Source organism: Mustela lutreola, chromosome 11 (genome assembly GCF_030435805.1).
Source record: "Mustela lutreola isolate mMusLut2 chromosome 11, mMusLut2.pri, whole genome shotgun sequence".
Taxonomy (NCBI): domain Eukaryota; kingdom Metazoa; phylum Chordata; class Mammalia; order Carnivora; family Mustelidae; genus Mustela; species Mustela lutreola.
In genome coordinates, this window is record NC_081300.1 from 64,472,579 (window position 1) to 64,492,265 (window position 19,687).

A 19,687-nucleotide genomic window follows, 5' to 3' on the forward strand; every position below is an offset into this window, starting at 1 on the left:
AGCTAACCCTGGAGAAAGATGCCCTATCTTCAGCCCATGTTCTTTCTGTGGGTGGGAGACAACAGTCTCCCGAAGGGCACCCTTCCTCTCTTCCTGCCAGAGGAAGGCATGTTTGGGAAGACAGGGTTCAGCGTGGCAGGGGCATGGAGGGCCTGGGTGAGGACGAAGGGTCACATCTGGAAGGTCCTACAAGCTGGCCTCAGCAGAGGTTTACATAGAAACCAACAGGGATTGGGGTACCTGGGTGGCTCAATGGGCTAAAGCCTCTGCCTTTGGCTCAGGTCGTGATCTCAGGGTCCTGGGATTGAGCCCCACAGCAGACTCTCTGCTTAGCAGGGAGCCTGCTTCCTCCTCTCTCTCTCCCTGCCTCTCTGCCTACTTGTGATCTCTGCTATATAAACAAATAAAATATTTTTTTAAAAAGAAAGAAAGAAAGAAACCAACAGGGGTGTTTGAGAAAGGGAGTGACCCCATCCGACTGAGTCAGAATGATCACTCAGACATGGAGAGTAAGTCAGGTCAGTGGTGGGAGGCCTGCAGTGGGGCAGCGGTGGACAGCAGCAGCCCTGAGTAGGAGCAATCAAGTGACAGGAGGAGGTGGCCTTGAGAGAGCAAGGCCCTGACTTGGGGTGGGGAAGAGTGAATGAGAAGGCAGGAGAGGAGGTGGTGTCTGGCTCTTGGCTTATCAGCAAGTACGGAGAGAAGAACAGGTGAATGTGTGTTGAAAAAAAAACCCTTGCTATGCACAACAGGCAGGAGTAAGTCCCCTTCACACAGCATAGGCTCCAGTCTCCAGCCCACCTTGAGACATGGTGGCAGGTCCCTCCCCTCCAGGACTCAGGTAAATGGAAGATGGGCCATCAGAGGGAGGGAGAGGCATTGGGCTTTATTTATAAGACCCACACAAACCCCCACCGCCTCCAGGAAGGCAACTGTGCCCCCTTTCCACCTCCTGCACAAGCCTAGTACAACTCTTCACTTTTGGGGGTGCCTACAGTCCTGTGAGAAGACCCACCCAGAACCACACAAGGGACCACTTCCTTTTCCAAGAGGCAATGTGAGGGTTACATAAGGAGCACCTTACTACTTGGCTGTTTGTGACTCACTCTCACTTCAGGGGTTCCAGGACCTGGAAGACCTAAGTGAGGTCCAGAAGGCAGAAACGGTGGTGCTTCCAGTCATCTCCAGGGAGAAGGTGAAGCCTGGCTAAGGGTGTTCATAAAGGGAAGCAGGGACTGAAAGACACTTCACTTGGGGAGCTCTGGTAACAACATTTCACGTGTTTGCAGACGGCCACCAGAAGGCACTTCAGGACCTCAGAAGGCAGGCAACCCCCAAGGGGGAGAGTGTGGACCCTGGACAGTCTTCATGTGCTCCCCACCAGCATTCTGAGTGTGTGCAAGGGGATGGCCTCTGGTGCAGTAGGCATGGTCCACGTCCTGACACCCCAATTCCGCACTCACCAGGCAGCCTTCTGATGCAGTGTCCTGGGTCATTAGATACTGAAGATGGGGTTCTCCGACAAGAAAAGGGCTTCTCTTTCCCCATCCCCAGTAATTCTATGTGTTGGCATTCTGGCAAATACATATATCCACCTTTTGTGACGTTGGTGAACGTCCACTTGTCCCCAAGGGCTGAGCAGCTCTGAGCGAACAGAGAATACTTGGTTTTCACTTTGGACTGTGGTGACTAAACCACTTGCCACCTGAAAAGTCCTGCCAAGAGCTGCCCAAGGCTGCAGCAGAACCTCCAGAATTCCTCCTTCTCACAGCTGCCGGGGAGATCTGACACCAAAGCACCTCACTTATGCCATAGTCATGGCCTCTGTTTCCCCACCTGCCACAGGAGGGGCCGAGTGACCATATTCTCGAGCCTCTGCAATTGTGACAGTGCTTCCCCCTACCACCACAGGAGAAGGGGAAGGGGGAAGGCTGACCAGGGAAGCCACCTGGGACAGAGAGGTGATGGGGATGTGGGTTATGCAATCGGGGTTCCCGCTTCTCGTCCAGATGACTATACGTTGACTTGGGGGGTGTGGGGAGGGATCTGTGAGGTCTAATTCTTTGCTACATCTGGCAGTTTTTTTCTAAAAAGTAAGCCACAAGGTACCATTCCAAGTTATGTTGAAAGAACTTTGGGAGTGAGAATCGAAAATTGAAATATTTCAATCCTCTTTGCCCCCAGTTTGCCACGCAGGTTTGTATGTCTGACTCCTCTGAGTTCCACAGGGCTGTGCGGGGCATCAGCCAGGTGCGCTGCAGCCAGAGGCTGACTTCAAGAGTGGGCTCAGGACAGAGCCTGGCATTGACCAAGGCAGGAAAGAGTGGTGTACCCAACGACATACCCTCAGGATCCCCAGAAATAATACTCCACACATGGTGAATAGCTCCTAGAGATGAGGCTTAAATGAGCATGGCCTCTTCTGGGTTAAGTGAGTTCATCTATATAAAAACATAAGCATGAAGATAAATTATGCCTTACTCTAAATTGTGATATGAGTACTTCTTGCATAAAAAGAAAAAGAATTATAAAATCAGAAAATAAAATCCAACACTTTGCTGTTTATAAGTTATACAGCAAAATATATGCACAAATTTTGAAAATAAAATGCTGAGTGAAAGCAACTCTCATGCAGATGCAAATTGAAAAAAGCAAGGGGCTTCAATTGTGGTATCTGGAAAAGAGAAATGTAAGCCAGAAGCATTCAAAGAGGCAAAGAGGGCAGAGAAAGGCACAATTTTTCAATATAGTACTATTAAATATATATGCTCCAAATATCCTGGTACTTACTTAGTGATACCCTACTTCTCAAAAAGGATTTGAGGAAACTGCAGATCACATCTAACATTACAACAACAAACATAAAATAGAAACAATTGAAGTGAAACAGAAATAACAACGTAAAAAACACAAAATCAGATTATGATCTGATCATGTCAGTGAATGCTCCTAACTGTTTGGGGGCTCACAGAGCCTTTCCAGAATGTGGGGAATGCTACATGTCCCCCCAACCCCTGACCCCAAACAATCCATTCACATTCATAACCCCCAGCTTTGTTCCACCCTCTATGCCGACTCTACAATAGACCTGCGTGCTCCTGGGCTCCTGGGCAGTATGCAGACCCCAGGTTAAGAAATGTAAAGTAAACAACAGAGAAAATATGAACTTGAATAAAGTAATTTAAAAACAAGTTAACAAATAGAATGGATGGAGTACAAACCCATTTCTTGAGAGTACACAAATGCTTTATAAAAACTGATCGTATCTTCAGGCCCAGCGTTGTTCTATGGGCACTTAGAAATGTTGATACCACAGCACAGTAAGAAAGAATGGCAATGACCTATGCAGTCATCACTTGGAAGTACAGAAAAAATAACAACCCTTGGGCCAAAAGGCAATTCCTCATATGGTAACAAGAACTTGCATGTGTCAAGTTGAAAGAATGCAGAAAAAGCTCTAAGAAAAAAGTCCTAGACCAGAGTACCTGCATTTACTAGAAATATTAAAAATATGATTAGCTATAGCTAAATAAATTTAGAAATATAAAATATGAAGTTAAAAAAAAAAAGGCAGACAATACATACACTTGGACAAAACCATCCAATTAGTCAACAAAACCGAAAGCCAGAGCTTTATAACACTCAACATCTGCCATTAGAAGGAAAAAAAAAAATGTAAGACAAACAAAAACAACAACTAAATCCCAGGACAATTAAAATGTTACCAGGATGTTCTCTTGTAATACTATACTGTTCCAGAACCTAAATAAATTGAAGGATTTGAAAATATATAAAAGTAAAGGAATACGAACAGAAGGGACTAGGTCCTGCTCAGTCTTTGAAAAGTACCTGGTTCCACCATGGTTATGGGAGAATCCATCCACCCTTCTGAAAAGGGGGTCTCAATGTTACATAAATTGTCAAGAGGAAGGAGGAGACGGGGGTCAGGGGATGAGGAGGAGGCAAAAGTGCATATCCCAAAACGCAAGAAGGGCATAAAATGAGCTAAGGGAAGCTGGGAGACAAGGGAGCGTCCAGGCAGGGCCTGAAGCCCCTGTGGTCTGTTCCAAAGGAGCAAGCCAGATTGGCTGAAATGGGGGCTTATCCGTAGAACAGCCCCTGAGGGTTGGTTTTAAGGAAAGTGGTGGCATGTGCAAAAAGCTTTAGGAAAATCAATTTGGCTGGGGTGTGCAGAAGCACACGGAGAGACATCAAAGGTAGGAAACTGATGACTGCCAGGTGAGAACAAGCCTGGCCAAGGCGAGGTCAAATGGGGGTGCCAAGGAGGTAGATCTTGTGGGGGGTGCTGCTGTTCCACCCACGCTGAGCAGGGGTCTCAACTCTCTCTGCACTTTTAGTAAGTAACTGCAGACCCTCAGTGCAGGCCACCTGCCTATAATACGTGGGGCCAGCTGGTCAGGCTGGTCTAGCTGGTGGTACAGTAGGTTCTAGGAGACCCGGGTGCTGGCTCGAGGTTTCACACATTCATGCAACAGAGAGGAGCTTGACAGGAGCAGCTGCTGTCCCCATGGCTGGGACGCCTGCTGTCATCCCCCCAGCTGGAGACCTGGCCTTTTAAAGTCTCCAGCCTGCCAAGTTCCACTTACTAAGTAACCATTACTTGTCCATTTGTATTCATCAAAACAATACATGATCGCCAAGCTGAGCTGAAACAGCCAGTATTCCCATGATGGGGGTCATGGGATCCCAGCCATAAACTTTTGGAAAACTTCAGAATCGCTCAGAATGGCACTGAGGAGCCTGGGGGAAGGCAGTACCAAAGAGATCCTGGTGGACACACGAAGGCCCAAGGACCAGGGCCAGACACCTCTCAACCAGCCAGACATGGTTCAGCCTGTGCCGATTCCTGGCAGAAGGGAGGTGTGGGTCCTGAGACAGAATGGCCACCTTCAAACTCTGCTCATGCCCAGCACATTTGGGAGATGCTGGGGTCGTGATGATGCCTAGCATAGGGCTCACACCCTGGCTATGTACTAGAACATTCTAATCACCTAGGAAGATTTAAAAACATACCACTGTCTGAGCCCCACCTCTGGGGATGCCAACTGAATTGGTCTAGGCAGGCAGCAGGCAATGGTAATTTTTGAGCAAAGCCTGAGGAGAGGAGAGAAGCATGGGTATGCAGGCCGCACAGACCACACTGATGATGGGGAGAGCTTTAGGATGGCATCTGGAAAGGGTCCCTTTGTGGGAGGTGGCCCCACAGGGCACCCACAGCCCTGGGGGCAGGCAGGAGGGGGTAATGGAAAGCCTGAGTCTCGGTTCAACAAGAGGGTGGGCTACAGACCCTGGCATCCAGGGAACCAGCAGGGGTGCCTCTCCTGCCTTTAGGAAATAGATCTCTGGCTAGGGCAAGGGTCCCTCTTGGTCTCCATCCTCAACTGCCAGTTGCCAAAGAACTTCCTGGCTGGTTTCATTCTGAACAGGAGTCAGCCAGGTCCCAATAGCCCCATCTCACAGATTGAGAAACAGAGCCTTGGAGCTTCCTCAAGGTCACACAAGTAGGAGGAGTGGAACTGGGATCTGAACTGACTGGATGGCCATGCTTCCCACGTCCCCCAGCACTACAGAGCCACTGGACCAGAAACCGGCCATGGGGCCAACCTACACACACTGTGGTCTGGGAAGCCCTAGGTCTTGTGGAGAGGTTATAACTGGAGGGCACTAATGCCTTAGGCCAGGCTGAGTCAAAGCCAAGGTCAAATGTCCTCTGGCCTACAGGACCAAACCTCTACCGTCCTATGAAAGAGCCATCTGCCAGAAACTATTCTTATTCTAAAAGAACAGGGATCAAGAGACCATGCCAGGGGCTTGCCACCCTCTTCCCCAACCCCATAATGAGTCCTTTCAGACCCTCCCTTTCTTCTGTAAGGGAGGTTGTTGGTTGTCCCCACCAATGCTCAAGCCAGGTGGAAGATTCCACTTTGCTGTTAACTACTTCCAGATTCATTTTTCTTTAGCGGATTTGGACCGTGAACACAGTTCTGTCTTCTCAAAGTGCCAGACGGCAGCTGACATTAGAGTCCATCTGACATTTTTGTGTGTTTCACTCAACTTTCTCCCTCTGTTTATTCTTCTGGATTTTGACAAGGGCAAAGAGATGGCAAAACCCAATCTCCTAGGCTTGGGAGTCAAATGTGAATGACTTGAAGGCCAGGTCTCCTTTGGGGTATGCCTCTGTTTCAGGGGCCTTCCCATTACTCCACCCTCCCTGCCACTCAGTAAACCGGCCGTATGTGGGGTGCCTGGGGGTCCGTGAGGGGGCCTGGCTGCTAGTGTGTGTGGCCAGAAGCACTGGGGGTGGCACATTTCCATTTGGCCCTGGGATCAGGGAGGTGGGCAGGGTCTTTGACGATGGGGTATGGGCTCCATCTGGGAAAGGGTCTCAAGCTTTGGTGTGAGTTCCTCCTTCTAGAGCTTCTCCCCAGCATGGATTTTCTGATGCCGAATAAGGTGTGAGCTTCCCCTGAAGGACTTGCCACATTTGTTACACTCGTAGGGCTTCTCTCTGGTGTGGGTTTTATAGTGCTCAATAAGGGCTGACCTGTGCCGGAAGGCTTTGCCACACTCGTTGCATGCGTAAGGTTTCTTTCCAGTGTGGATTCTCTGGTGCTGAATGAGGGCAGAGCTGTGGCAGAAAGCCTTCCCACACTGGCCACACTCATAGGGCTTCTCCCCAGTGTGGATGCGCTGGTGCTCAATGAGGGAGGAGCTCTGGCTGAAAGCTTTCCCACACTTATGGCATTTGTAGGGTTTTTCACCGGTGTGGGTCTTACGATGTTCAATGAGGTTGGAGCTCTGGCTGAAGGCCTTCCCACACTCTTCACATTTGTAAGGTTTCTTCCCAGTGTGAATCCTCTGGTGCCGAATGAGGTGGGACCTGTGACAAAAGGCTTTCCCACAGAGATCGCATTCGTGAGGTTTCTTGAGCGTGTGGATTTTCCGATGCTGGCTCAGGCCGGAGCTCTGGTTGAAGGATTTCCCACATTCCTTACACTGATACGGTTTCTCTCCTGTATGGATTCTCTCGTGTTTTCTGAGACTTGAGCTCCGGCTGAAATCCTTCCCACATTCCCTACACTCGTACGGTCTCTTTCCAGTGTGGGTTTTCTGGTGTTGTGTGAGGGCTGAGCTCTGGCGAAAGGCTTTTCCACATTCCCGGCATTCGTAGGGCTTCTCCCCAGTGTGAATGATCTGATGTCTGAGAAGGTGTGAGCTCTGGCTGAAGGCCTTCCCACACTCACAGCACTCATAGGGCTTCTCCCCGGTGTGAATCACCAGGTGCCTGAGGAGGTGTGAGCTCTGGCTGAAGGCCTTCCCACATTCCCGACATGCATAGGGTTTTGCGGGTGGTGCAGTTCTGTGAGGCTCGTTAGGTCCTGAGTGTGCCCTGTTCGCCTTCTCACAATTGTGTTTACTGGGTTCCTCTCCACTGTGGATTATCTGACACATACTAAGGTCTGATTTCTGGAAGAAGGTTGGGCTGAAGATGTCATCATCCTGGGGTCTGTTCACCGGGGGGGTACTCTGATGCTGAACAGGGCTTGAGCATAAGCTGAAATTGCCCTCATAATCGTCATGTTCCTCGTCTTGTTCCCCGAGAGGGATCTCCTTATAAATAACAGCCATTTGCTCTAAACCTCTTTCCTGAAGAAAAGGATCCCCCAGGTCCTCCTCTGGGAAGAGTCCTTGCTGCATCTCTAAGCTGTCCCCAAACACAAAGGTCTCACCAAACTTGGCTGCTGGGGGAACCTCCATTGTGAATCTAGTGTCACCCCCAATAACTGTATTTCTTGAAAGATCGTCTTCTTAAGGGCACTTACTGTCCTCCCAATCTGAGAAGAAAACAAGGAACATTGTCAAGTCTGCAGATCAGGGCCCTAGGACGTACCTCCTGCCTGTGCCAGAATCTATCGTGGACTAAACGAAATAGGTATAAGATCCAAGCTGGCCCTTGAGATGATCCCCACTGAGTTAGAGACAAGTCTGATTTATCAGAAACACGACAAAGAAGATGGACAGAATCAAGTGCTATACCATGGGATCTAGAATCTAAAGACTGAAGGGGTTCAGAAAGGTAGACGAGACCAGAAGTGGAGCCACTGTGGAAAGGGGGCAAGATTCTGGCTAATGGAGGATCTTGACGATGGCAGTTTTTGAGAGTACAAACTTCCCTCCTCTACTAGGTTAGCTGCAGCCCCTCCAATCAGGTGCCCAAGCCACAACCCTGGGAGTCAGCCTAGACCTTCCCCCTCTCTCACCCCATACATCTAGTCTGTCCATTTCCTGAGGCTCTATGAAGAGGTCTCTGTCTCTCTGTCAGTCTGCAGCTGAGGCCTCATGCAGTTCCCCAGGATCACTTCAATGCTCACTGCCCAAATGACCACCGACCCCCAGCTTCTACTCCTCCCTCAGGTCTGTTCTCTACCTTGACACCAGCTTCAAATACCCCAAACACAGGCCCGATCATCTGCCTCAGGATCTCGCGGCAGCCCAAAGCCTTCACAAAGCCCTTCGCACTAGCCGTCCCAGCCCCAGATCCAGCCTCTCCTTCCATGTAGCCCTAGCTGCTGCTTCATGCTCCTAACAGGTTCCCCTCCCATCTCAGATTGCCACTGGCTCATCTTCCCAGACCCAGTCTTTTTTTTTTTTTTAAAGATTTTATTTATTTATTTGACAGACAGAGATCACAAGTAGGCAGAGAGGCAGGCAGAGAGAGAAGGGAGGAAGCAGGCTCCCTGCAGAGCAGAGAGCCCGATGCGGGGCTAGATCCCAGGACCCTGGGATCATGACCTGAGCCAAAGGCAGAGGCTTTAACCCACTGAGCCACCAGGCGCCCCCAGACTCAGTCTTAATGTCCCTTTTTCTGTACCCTAAGTCTGGTGATCTCAGGCTCAGGGACCTGCAGAGCTCGGTGCACGTGTCCATCAAAGCACTCACAACCCTGGACGGCAAACATGCTGCCTGAGAGCTCCCTGGGGGCAAGTACTGTGCTCCTTCAACGTGAAGCCCCCAGCCCCCAGCATAACAGGACAATTTCCACTGAATGGAAGAAAAGTCATGTTTTCCTGCTAGAACTAATGGCTACACTTTTTTGAGGGGAGGGGGGCACAGAACTCTATTCAAATAAATCATCTGGGAGATACAAATAAATAAAAGATAAAAGCAGAGATGCTCCAGTTAATGGGGGTTGTTTTCATAGGGACATGGACGGATCCCGGAACACCCCCCATTCCACTGTGGTGGCCTCCAAGGGAGCCTCTCGTGACCTCATTCAGAAATTGCTGTGCAAGGGGCGCCTGGGTGGCTCAGTGGGTTAACCCCTGTCTTCAGCTCAGGTCATGATCTCAGGGTCCTGGGATCGAGCCCTGCATCGGGCTCTCTGCTCAGCAGGGAGCCTGCTTCTCCCTCTTTCTCTGCCTGCCCCTCTGCCTACTTGTGATCTCTCTTTTTCTGTCAAATAAATAAAAAATAAAATCTTAAAAAAAACAAAACAGAGGGGCGCCTGGGTGGCTCAGTGGGTTAAGCTGCTGCCTTCGGCTCGGGTCATGATCTCAGGGTCCTGGGATCGAGTCCCACATCAGGCTCTCTGCTCAGCAGGGGGCCTGCTTCCCTTCCTCTCTCTCTGTGATCTCTTCCCTTCCTCTCTCCTACTGTGATCTCTCTCTGTCAAATAAATAAATAAAATCTTAAAAAAAAAAAAAGATTAAAAAACGAAACAGAAATTGCTATGCAAGCTGAAGGGAAACCCCAGGAATCATAACAATAACAGCTCGTGTTTATTGAGCATCTACTATGTGCTGGGCACTACTAGGCCTTCTATAAGCACATGTGCATTTAATCCTCACAATTCTATATACAAAGATACTATTAGCAGTACACTGAAGTGTAGACAAGCAGCTCAAAAACACACTAAATTAATCAGCATAGTCGCAATGGAGCTCATTCCTATTTGGAAACGATTTTTTTTTTTTTTAATGAATAATCAGGCGATACGAAGGCCAGGTGTGGAAAAAAAGCAAAGAACTGAAGTATTCTCAAAAATTCTTTGATCACTTATCTCCCCTTCCCCTCTTCTTCAGCAACCAGAATCTCCCATCCTTCAGGTTCTCTAGATTAATCTCATTGGGTCTAACAACCCACTGATTTCATCCTGGCTCTCCACTTCTAGTCCACCCTTCCCTGTCTAGCTTAGACTCTATTGTGGATCGAACCACAGACTCTGACCAGCATCACGTTCCTCACCTCCTTGCCCTGCTGCAACCAGCCGCCAAATACCAAAGCTCTCCGCCAATTCCTCCTAAGATGTTAAATGTTGCCAAAGAAAATCATAGGACTGTGTACTGCACCAAGACAAATTTCAAGTTTCCAATTCCAGCTGGGACTTCAGCATCTTCAGCTCTTCCATCCAGTGACCTCCTTATGGCCAATCCCTCTATTCTCAGACCTCACTTTCCCACCCCTTTTGGCAGTGCTCACCAAAAGCTCCCTTCTCAAAACCCTTCATTTCAGAAGTTGCAAATTGGCAGCCTGAGGATCCTGTCACAGACACGTTTTGTTTGGCTCAGGAAAGAGCTGGAACTTTTTCTTTTTGTTTGACTTAGCTGCCAATATTGGAAACTCTGTAGGTTTCAGGCTTTCTCTTGAAAACCTGAAAGATGTGATAAAATGGGTCTACCCTGTCATTAAACCCTCCTTGCATACCTGAACGCCTCAAGATTTTGAGCCCCCCACCCCCTTTCCCACATCCTTCTTTATTCCCTTCATTTATTAAAGTTCTTTCCCCCACTCCCTGTTTTGATGCTCTCCGATCCCTTTTTCTTGGCATCTGTGATTACAACTCTTCTTCCACCCACCTGTTAAATCCTGATGTTTCCAAGGTTCCCTCCTTAGGGGTTTCCCATTCCCACTATAGACCACCTACATGCTGAAGTCTCCACGCCGTTCACAAAGTTGGCGATCCTTTATCTATCCTCAACAATGTCTTAAATATTTTGGGACCGAAGATCCCAAGGTCTGGAACCCCAACTTCCCACCTCTCTCGGGGCCTTCCTCGGCTTCTCCTGTATGCTCACCCTATGCTTCAGGGAGCCCTCGGGGCCTGGGCACCCGGGAGACCCTCGGTCCCGTCAGGGTTTCCTGGCTGGAGGCCCGCGGGCGGCTGCGGACACGCACACGCCGCTCGAGAGGCGACGCGGAGCCCCTACAGGCTTCCCACCGATGGGGGACGCCCATACCCAGGGCCACCGGAGGGACAGGTGGTCGCACTGGCTGACGCGGAGCCACTCACCTGGGCCTGGGCGGGGCCGCTCACCTGGGCCTGGGCGGGGCCGCGGGCGGGCGGGGCGGGGCCGCACCAGAGCTGCTCCAACCCGCGGCCGACCCGGCCTAGCTCAGAGGCAGCTGCTGACGCGGAGCCCGCGGCTGCCCGAGCGCCCGGAGCCCCGCCCCCCACCCGCGGGCACTTCCGGGACCGCTCTAGGCCGCGTGGAGGTCCCTACGTCTCGGTGCTCCGGCGGCCCCTGGCGTCCGCGAACTCAGGCGCCACGACTCTAGGTTCCAAGGCTGGGACTGGTGGTCTCTGGGCGGTTCCCAGAACAAATCCTGGTCTTGGGGGAGACAGCTGGTTAGCCGTTGGCGGGAGTGCAGAAGAGGCAACTGAGGCCGGGAAGGGCGGGCGGACGGGCGGGCGTAGAGCCGCAGGCAGACAGCCAAGTTCCCGCTGCACTTGCCCTACGGGTGGGGGCGAGCTAGAGGCCACGCGGGCGGCGGGGGTCTTCGGGAGAAGGGAAGGGGTAACTAGAGCTGTGGAGCCTGTCACCTCGCGCAGGCCCAGGGGTCCTGCATGATTCACCCTTCCTGGGTAACCTGGTCCTGCCTGCCGAGCTGGTACCAGCAGAGACAGACGAGAAGGGGCCGAGTGAGGGCCCAGGAGACAGCTGGGAGTGGAGGCTGGACCCTGGAGACCCGGAACTCCAGTGCATGTGAGGGATGACCTCCAGACATAGGCGCCTCTTAAAGGAACCGGGAGGGACGAACAGTGTGTTTTTGAAGCCCGCTCCAACACCTCCCAACCCCCACCACACACCCAGACTCTCAGCTCTGCTTCTAATAAGGATTGCTCCCCTACCCAGTGCCCCCTACTCGGCCCAGTTGCTCAGGTAGTAGGCTGCTCTGCCTACTTGTGATCTCTTTCTGTCAAATAAATAAATAAATAAAACACTTAGAAAGATAGAGATGCTGCCACCTGCAATGAGCACCCTCTGTCCGAGCTCCGGGGTGCCTCCGAGTGGCCCCACCCCACATACATACTCATACCCCTCCATGCCCCATAAAGGAGTAAGCAGGGGCTCCATAAGAACCCAGTCCAGCCACCCCTTGAGCGCTGAACCACAACCAGCCATGCAGAGCTGGGAACAGCAAGAGCTGGTTCCTTTTTCTCTTCCTCCAGCTCCTCAGGTCACAGGAAGCCCAGTCTAAGCCCCCTGGGGGCCAGTGGAGAGGCTGGACCCCGCCCCAAGGATCTCAGGTGCTTCCTCTTCTGTAACAATCCCCAGAATCCCTACCCCCACACTCCCAGTCACTTTTTCAGCAGGAATTCCATGGCCCTCAGAATAGTTACTGTTCATATGTTTGATATTATTCTTTTTTACATGTTTAATACTGTTAACCCATTTTACAGAGGAGAGTTCAAAGTTTGGAAAAAGAGGGGCGCCCAAGATGAGAGTGCAGGAATGAGAGGCAGACAAGAAGCCCACGCTCCACCCCTAGGATGTGTAAGCCACAGAGCAGTAATAATCTGCTTCGTCCTCGGGCTGCACGGGGCTGATGATCAGGATGCAGGCATTGTGGGCGGCGTCTGTGGCTGCCGAGAAGCGGTCAGGGATGTCAGGGGGCCGGTGGTAGTCGTCCTCTGAGCGGTAGTAGAGGAGGTATCGGGGGGCACTGCCTGCCCGTTGCTGATACCAAGACACGCCGTATTCCCCGATGGTGGCATGGCTGGGGCTGAGCATGCAGGAGAGTTGAGCCACTTGGCCTGGAAAGACCAGCAGTGCATCTGGCTGGGGTAAGCCTGGCTGAGAGACTGAGAGAGAGAGAGACTCGTGGGCTCCTTTCTTCCTGTCCCCACCCCACAAAGGCTTGGTCTCTCTCCAAGGAGACTCTGACCCCCAAAAGGCTCACAGACCTGTGCATAGAATTGAGATGGGTGGGGCACAAAGCTGACAACCCCCAAGTCCTCATTTGTGCTATGTTCCCAAGAATCTGTGTTCAGTTGAGCACCTAGAGTTCAGAGTGTGGGACTGGTGGCCTCTGAGTCCTTCTCTGCCAGCCCCCATTCCTTACCCCTCAGTCACACTGGCTCTTCCAGACTCTGGCTACTGTCACCACCCAGAAGCCTCCTGGGCTGTCCCATCCTTCAGGTCAACCTCAGATAACTGGCTGCTAGGAATCTTGTCAAGGGTAGTTTGTCTTTGAGGCCCTTGGGGTAGCTTCCCACGTGAAAAACTAAAAAGGTGACCAATCAATTCCAATTTCTTCTGAGACCCCAAAGAATCAGAATCTGAAGGGATCCTAACAATCTGCTCGTTCCCCACTCACAAATGGGGAAACTGAGGCCCACACCGAGAACTGACATGCCCCGAGTCTAGGGCAGAGTTATTTGTAGCTAGTTCTCCCCTCCATCTTAATGCCCCTTCTAGAACCCTCCCACTGCCCACATCAATTTGTTTCTTTGCAGGGGCCTTCTGGAGCCCATGCCATCCCCCACCCGACCCCAGGTGAGCCAGGCCTGGGAGATCTCACCAGACAGGAGGGTCCCAGTCAGAAGGAGGGCCAGATGCCAGCAGGCCATGGCCAGAGGCAGGGAGGCAGACAGGAGTTGCTCTGTTGGGAGTGTCCCAGGTGCTTCAGAGCCCAAGCAGGGGAAGCCCCTGGACCATGACAAGGCATGCAAATCAGCCCATTGACTGGGGGTGGGGGCAAGGGGGTACAGTGGCTGGGGCCCAACGGCGGGCCCTATCTTCCCAAATGTGGATGGCCTGGCCCCACAGGGCCTCCTGAGAACAGAAATCCAGACATACACGTGCAATTATAGTGGGTAGATGCTTTTTTATTGAGGTGTAACTCACGTAGGGTAAGGTGCACAGATTTTTAAGTGTATGCCTTGATGATTTTCTTAATATTTTAATTTATTTATTTTAGAGAGAGAGAATAGGGGAGGAGCAGGGGGAGAAGGAGAAGCAGACTCTATGCTGAGAGTGGAGCCCGACGTGGGTCTCGATCCCATGACCCTGAAACCATCACCCGAGCCTCAACTAAGGGTCAAATACTCAACTGACTGTACTACCCAGGCACTCCTGGCTAGATTATTTTATTTATACTTATACCCTGCAACCTCTACTCAAATGACAATTTAGAATGTTTCTATCTCCCCAGAAGGCTCCCTCATGTGCCTTCCCCATCAGTAACAGGCTCTCTAACCCCAAGGGTAACCATCATTCTGACTTCAAGCACTTAGATCAATTTTGCTTGCTCTAGAATGCCAACTCTAGGGAATGGCAGTGTGTTCCTGTTGCTCCTCCTTCTTCCGTTCAGCGTTATAAGAGTCACCCATATGTGTACAGCGGTGTCTAATTTATTCTCATGATTGTATGTGGATAGACCACCGCAAAGCCATACCTTTCCCATTCTTCTGTTAATAGACAATTGGGTGCTTTCCAGTCTTTAGCCATTACAAATAAAACTGCTGGTGCACCTGTGTTCTCATTTCTTCTGGTAGACACCCAGGACAGAAGTTGCTGGACGGAGGGAACATGCGCATTTATCTCTAGTAGATAATTACTAGTGTTCCAATGGGGTTGTACGGATCTTGCGCTCCCCCTCAGCAGATGGGAGAAGTCTGGAGACATCCTCACTAGCACTTAACGTGGTCAGCTCCTTTAACTTGCCAGACCAAGGTACCTGGGTGGCTCAGTTGGTTAAGCATCTGCCTTCGGCTGGAGTCATGATCCCAGGTCCTGGGCTCCCTGCTCCATGGGAAGCTGGCTTCTCCCTCTCCCACTCCCCCTGCTTATGTTCTCTCTCTCATTGTGTCTGTCTCTGTCAAATAAACAAATAAGATCTTTAAAAAAATAATAGAGATAAAGAAACTACAGGGCTCTCTCTTACCTTCTGCCTGCTGACCCAGTGTGGGTGCTTCCCTATGTGTCCCTCTGTGGTGCCCCATGCCCCATGCTCTAGAGATCTGCAGGGAACACTTTTCTCAAAGGCAATCTCCTGGCCTGCTGGCCTTAGCATACCTAAATAATTATAAAAGTAATTAAAACAGCACGTTCTCATTAACTCAAAGCCTTGAGAGCTCCCTTGGGGGAGGTTATAAAGCCCCACCTCCCCGAAACGGGTCCCATTCTGTCTCTAACATCTCCTTAGGGCATCTCCAAGACACTAAGTTCAAAGACTCCTTCATGGCAGCACTGGAAATGAACCCTTGAGACAACAAGGATGGTTGCTGGAGCTGAGGCTTCAGGGTTCTGCATGGACATTCTTCTGGAATTTGGTTGCCACCCCTCCTGAGCTGTGGTCTGCCGGACACAGGTCCCCAGAGACAGTGGTGTCCAGTGTTTAAATAAATCTGCAAAATACTATTTGTTGTCACAGTGCTCATTCTGAGCACTTGCAGCATTCTGAGCACTTTTTTTGTTTTTAAGATTTTATTTCTTTGACACAGAGAGAGAGATCACAAGTAGGCAGAGAGTCAGGCAGAGAGAGGGGGGGACGCAGGTTCCCCGCTGAGCAGAGAGCCTGCTGCGGAGCTCAATCCCAGGACCCTGAGATTATGACCTGAGCTGAAGGCAGCGGCTTAATCCACTGAACCACCCAGGTGCCCCTACCCCTTTTTTTAATACATAATTTTTAAAAAGATTTTATTTGTGACAGAGAGAGATAGAGAGGGAACACAAGCCACAGGGGAGCTGGAGAGGGAGAAGGGGCTCCCAGGGAGCCTGATGTGGGGCTCAATCCCAGGACGCTGGGGTCATGAGTTGAGCTGAAGGCAGACGCTTAACGACTGAGCCACCCAGATGCCACCCCCATGCCCCAAGGTAGCACTTTAAAGTGTTAGCATGTTTAAGGGGCGCCTGGCTGGCTCAGTCGGTAGAGCATGCAACTCTTAATCTCAGGGATCAAACCCCACACTGGGTGTGGAGTTTACTAAGAAATAAAAGAACAGAAAAGAAAGAAGAAAAGGGGCGCCTGGGTGGCTCAGTGGAAGCCTCAGCCTTCGGCTCAGGTCATGATACCAGGGTCCTGGGATCGAGCCGGCATCGGGCTCTCTGCTCTGCAGGGAACCTGCTTCCTTCTCCTCTCTCTGCCTGCTTCTCTACTTGTGATCTACGTCTGTCAAATAAATAAATAAAATCTTTAGAAAAAAATAAAAGAAAGAAGGAAAGAAAGAGAAAGAAGGAAGGAAGGAAGGGGGTAAGGAAAGAAAAGAGAAAAGAGTTACCGCGTTTAATCCTCACGAGGACTCTGCGGAGCAGTGTTCTTACTGCCCATCCCCCACGGGGGCGGAGTACTGAGCTGAGTGCTGGGTGAGCTGCTCTGAGGATCCAGTCCTCCTCCGGAGTCAGTGGCCCAGCAGGTAGGACATATTATAGCCTAATCACCCTGGTAGGGAGTGAGGGGGGTGGTGCATTTCTAAAACCTTGGGGAAAGGGAGCTGGCAAAGGTCAGAAGCCTGCTGCAGACGCCTACCTGGCACTCTGGCTGAAGGGGTCTGGTAGGGGCTCATGGAGAGGGGGCAGGAGACAGAAACCGAGAGAAGGAGAGGGTGCTAAGGGGGAGGAAGGAAAGAAGATGATGAAGAGAAGAGAAAGGGGGAGAGAAAGTCAAAGAATGGATGGGCATGGATGGAGAGGCAGAGAAACACAATATCCTGTCTGCCAATGTCTATCCTGGCTTTATGCGTAACTGCAAAAAACTGAGAACTATCCAAACAATAGCAGGTGAATGGATCAACACACAGGCCCAACCCGACAATGGGACCCTCCTCAGCAGCAAGAAGGAACGAGCTGTTGAGTGACTTGCGTGCTGAGTGAGAGAGACCAGACTCCAAAGGCTCCATGCTGCATGATTCCCTTTATACAATTCTGGAAAAGGCAGCGGCAGGACACAGACCCATGGTGTCCAGAGGCTGGCACGGACTACAAGGGGGCATAAAGGAATTTGGGGGCTGGGGATGAGGGAAATGATCTGCCTCCCGAATGCAGTGGTGGTTCTATGAGATTTGTCAAAACTGGAAAACACGAAAAAGTGAATTTTACTGTATATAAATCATAGCTCAAGAAACTTGCCCAAACAAGGAGAGAAACAAGGACAGAAGGAAAAAGAGGGGAGGGTGGACGTGAGGAGAAAGGCAGAGAGGGCAGGGAAGTGAGGACAGGGAAGGGGGCCTTGAGAAGGTAGGGGATCACAAGGGTGCCGAGAATCCCCCTGCTTCCATCAGGCCATAGCCTTACCTGGTCATAGTTTTCCCAGGACCAGGGGCACTGATCCAGGAATCTCCCCACTTTCAGCCTGGAAGCTCTGTCTCTCTCTCTACTGGTGGGGGGATGTGGTCTTGGGCCATCCCTGGACCACAAGCCTTGAACCCCCATTGCAGCCCTGCCTTAGGGAGTGCCTGTACTCCTGCACCAGATCCTGTTACCGAGATACTGTGGGGTGGGGGAAGGCATTTCCTGCCTAGATGACTTGGCAGCTCCCACTGCCATGGAGACCAACTTGGAAGCTGGGAGGGCCTCAGTCTCCTCGGGTTGCTCTGAAGCAGCAGGCAAGAGGAAGAGGAAGCCAAAAGGACCCCTTTAGACTGGTAGAGTCTAGACCTAAGGGTGGCCAAGCAAGGACCTAAGCCCGATCCACCCACCCATTCCCCCCAACACACATTTCCTGGCAGTGCCATTCTCCCCATTAGATCTCAGCCCTAGATCCTTCCATAGCTGGAAAGTCTGTCTCCTCTCTCCTACAGCCATGTTTATCAAAGTGATGTTTGGAGGTAAGTGGGGTCCCCTGTTCCTACAGATGGGTAGGGAGGTGGTACATTCAGAGGCTTGCTTCCCTCTGACCTGGGGGAGATTAGGGAGGCAGTGTGGGGAAGGGGGATGCACTTGTGTAAAAGGATGGGGGAAGGTTAGGGAAACAGCTCTATGAGGAGACAGAGAGAGAGTACTTGGAGTCCGTTGTGGGGCAACCCTGATGGCTGGGTCCTGGGAAATTCTCATGGCTCCTCTAGAGGACTAACCACCACATCACCATGGGGTGTGTTGTTGAACTACACAATCTCTAATTCAGTGGGTGGTCAAGCTTCAGGGTTGATCAGGCACCTCAAGTTCTGGCCACAGTTGCAGATTTCCCGACTTCCAGTGGCAGGTGGGGCTGGGGTGGGAGGTGAGGTCCTGTGCAGAGGCAGCACTGCGTGCAGGAGACAGGAGCTGTGTGCCCTGGTCACTGACACCTCAAGAGATGGAGGGTCCAGGCTCAATAATGGAGCCCTATTCTCTGCTCTGGTTAGAGAAGGGATGGAAGAGAGACAGATGGTCCCAGATTGGGGGCAAGGCGGGGGTCGCATTCACTCACTTCTGCCCACCCCTACAGCTGGCTGCTGGGAGCTGGTGAACACCTGGTGCAGCCCCGTGACCCTCAGAGCCCACTTGAGGCAGAGGGGGCAGGTGCCCCCGGATGGTGAGGGGGCAGGGAGGGATGCTGGGGAAGAGGGGCCAAGGGCCCCCCGGCAGATGCCAGCCCTGTCTTGCCTCCCTTTCTGCCTTCCCAGCAATCATTGCCCTCCTGGCTGAGGACGGGCACTTGGTGAGTCTGGATGAAGGACTGGAGGAGGGGGCATCCCTGGCCCCTTCCATGGGCAGCCCCCTGCTGCAGGAGCGTGGAACCTACGTCCTCGTGCAGATTTTCAGTAAGTGGGGCCCAAGATCTCCCCCTGGAGTTATGTTAGAATGAGGGAGGGGGGCAGCAGTTGAGACCACCCGAGGCCCTGGCCAGCTCCCCACCTTTGGCCAGGACCTGGCCCTGACCCTTTCCATCCAATGCCTTGTCAGCGGCCCCAGCCAGGCCCAGCAAACAGGTCCAGAGTGAGAGGTGGGGGTGCGGACTAGCAGGCCGGTCAGGAATTGGTCTTCCTCCCTCCACAGAAGGGGAGGGTGGAGCCCCCACCCGCTATGAGTCCCTCCTGGAGAACCTTGATGACCAGTATCCAGAGCTTGCAGGTGAGTGTCATGGTTGAGCCCCAGAGGGAGGGTGCACCTTTTCCCCAGCACCCATAGGTAGGGCTTCCTGGGCCTTCCAGAGGAGCTTCGCCACCTGTCAGGCCTACACCCTGCAAGTGATGGCCGGAAGAGGCGCATGAGCACTCGGCGTGGGCACCAGGAGCAAGGTCCCCTTTCAAGGCCACGAAGGATGGGCTCCCTGCCATCCAGGACCCGCTAGTTGGGGCCAGAAGCTGGCCAGGTAAGGAGGAGACACGGACACCTGGGGGGATGCTCACACCCAAAGTCCCAGGGACAGGCTTATGTGTGCTGATAGACCACAACCACCATCCCCTTTACCCCACAAACACACACACACGCACACACACACACACACACACACACACAAATAC

General features: G+C 51.8%; 3 protein-coding genes across 7 annotated transcripts; 1 reads left to right on the forward strand and 2 right to left on the reverse strand.

Annotated features, from left to right (window-relative positions):
- Window positions 1-3,162: 3,162 nt before the first annotated feature.
- Window positions 3,163-11,552, reverse strand: ZNF70 (zinc finger protein 70). Of its 3 annotated transcripts, none has more exons than XM_059139708.1 (2): window positions 11,312-11,552; window positions 3,163-7,856 (listed from the first exon to the last, which is right to left on the reverse strand). In XM_059139708.1, exon 2 carries the CDS (start codon window positions 7,777-7,779, stop codon window positions 6,433-6,435), a length of 1,347 nt encoding a protein of 448 aa, XP_058995691.1. In that variant the 5' UTR covers window positions 7,780-7,856; window positions 11,312-11,552; the 3' UTR covers window positions 3,163-6,432. The 3 variants fall into 3 exon arrangements, with proteins under 3 accessions (XP_058995691.1, XP_058995692.1, XP_058995693.1); XM_059139709.1 differs by lacking the exon at window positions 11,312-11,552 and adding an exon at window positions 11,097-11,301; XM_059139710.1 differs by lacking the exon at window positions 11,312-11,552 and adding an exon at window positions 10,878-11,065.
- Window positions 11,553-12,655: 1,103 nt separating this feature from the next.
- On the reverse strand, window positions 12,656-17,625 carry VPREB3 (V-set pre-B cell surrogate light chain 3). 3 transcript variants are annotated; one of them, XM_059140179.1, is made up of 3 exons: window positions 17,538-17,625; window positions 13,825-13,952; window positions 12,656-13,057 (listed from the first exon to the last, which is right to left on the reverse strand). In XM_059140179.1, exons 1-3 carry the CDS (start codon window positions 17,543-17,545, stop codon window positions 12,789-12,791), a joined length of 405 nt encoding a protein of 134 aa, XP_058996162.1. In that variant the 5' UTR covers window positions 17,546-17,625; the 3' UTR covers window positions 12,656-12,788. The 3 variants fall into 3 exon arrangements, with proteins under 3 accessions (XP_058996162.1, XP_058996161.1, XP_058996163.1); XM_059140178.1 differs by having other exon boundaries at window positions 12,656-13,105; XM_059140180.1 differs by lacking the exons at window positions 13,825-13,952; window positions 17,538-17,625 and adding an exon at window positions 15,190-15,924 and having other exon boundaries at window positions 12,656-13,105.
- Window positions 17,626-17,942: 317 nt separating this feature from the next.
- On the forward strand, window positions 17,943-19,515 carry C11H22orf15 (chromosome 11 C22orf15 homolog). Its single transcript, XM_059140177.1, has 5 exons — window positions 17,943-18,070; window positions 18,670-18,756; window positions 18,848-18,985; window positions 19,221-19,295; window positions 19,376-19,515. Exons 1-5 carry the CDS (start codon window positions 18,046-18,048, stop codon window positions 19,513-19,515), a joined length of 465 nt encoding a protein of 154 aa, XP_058996160.1. The 5' UTR covers window positions 17,943-18,045.
- The last annotated feature ends 172 nt before the right edge of the window (window positions 19,516-19,687 follow it).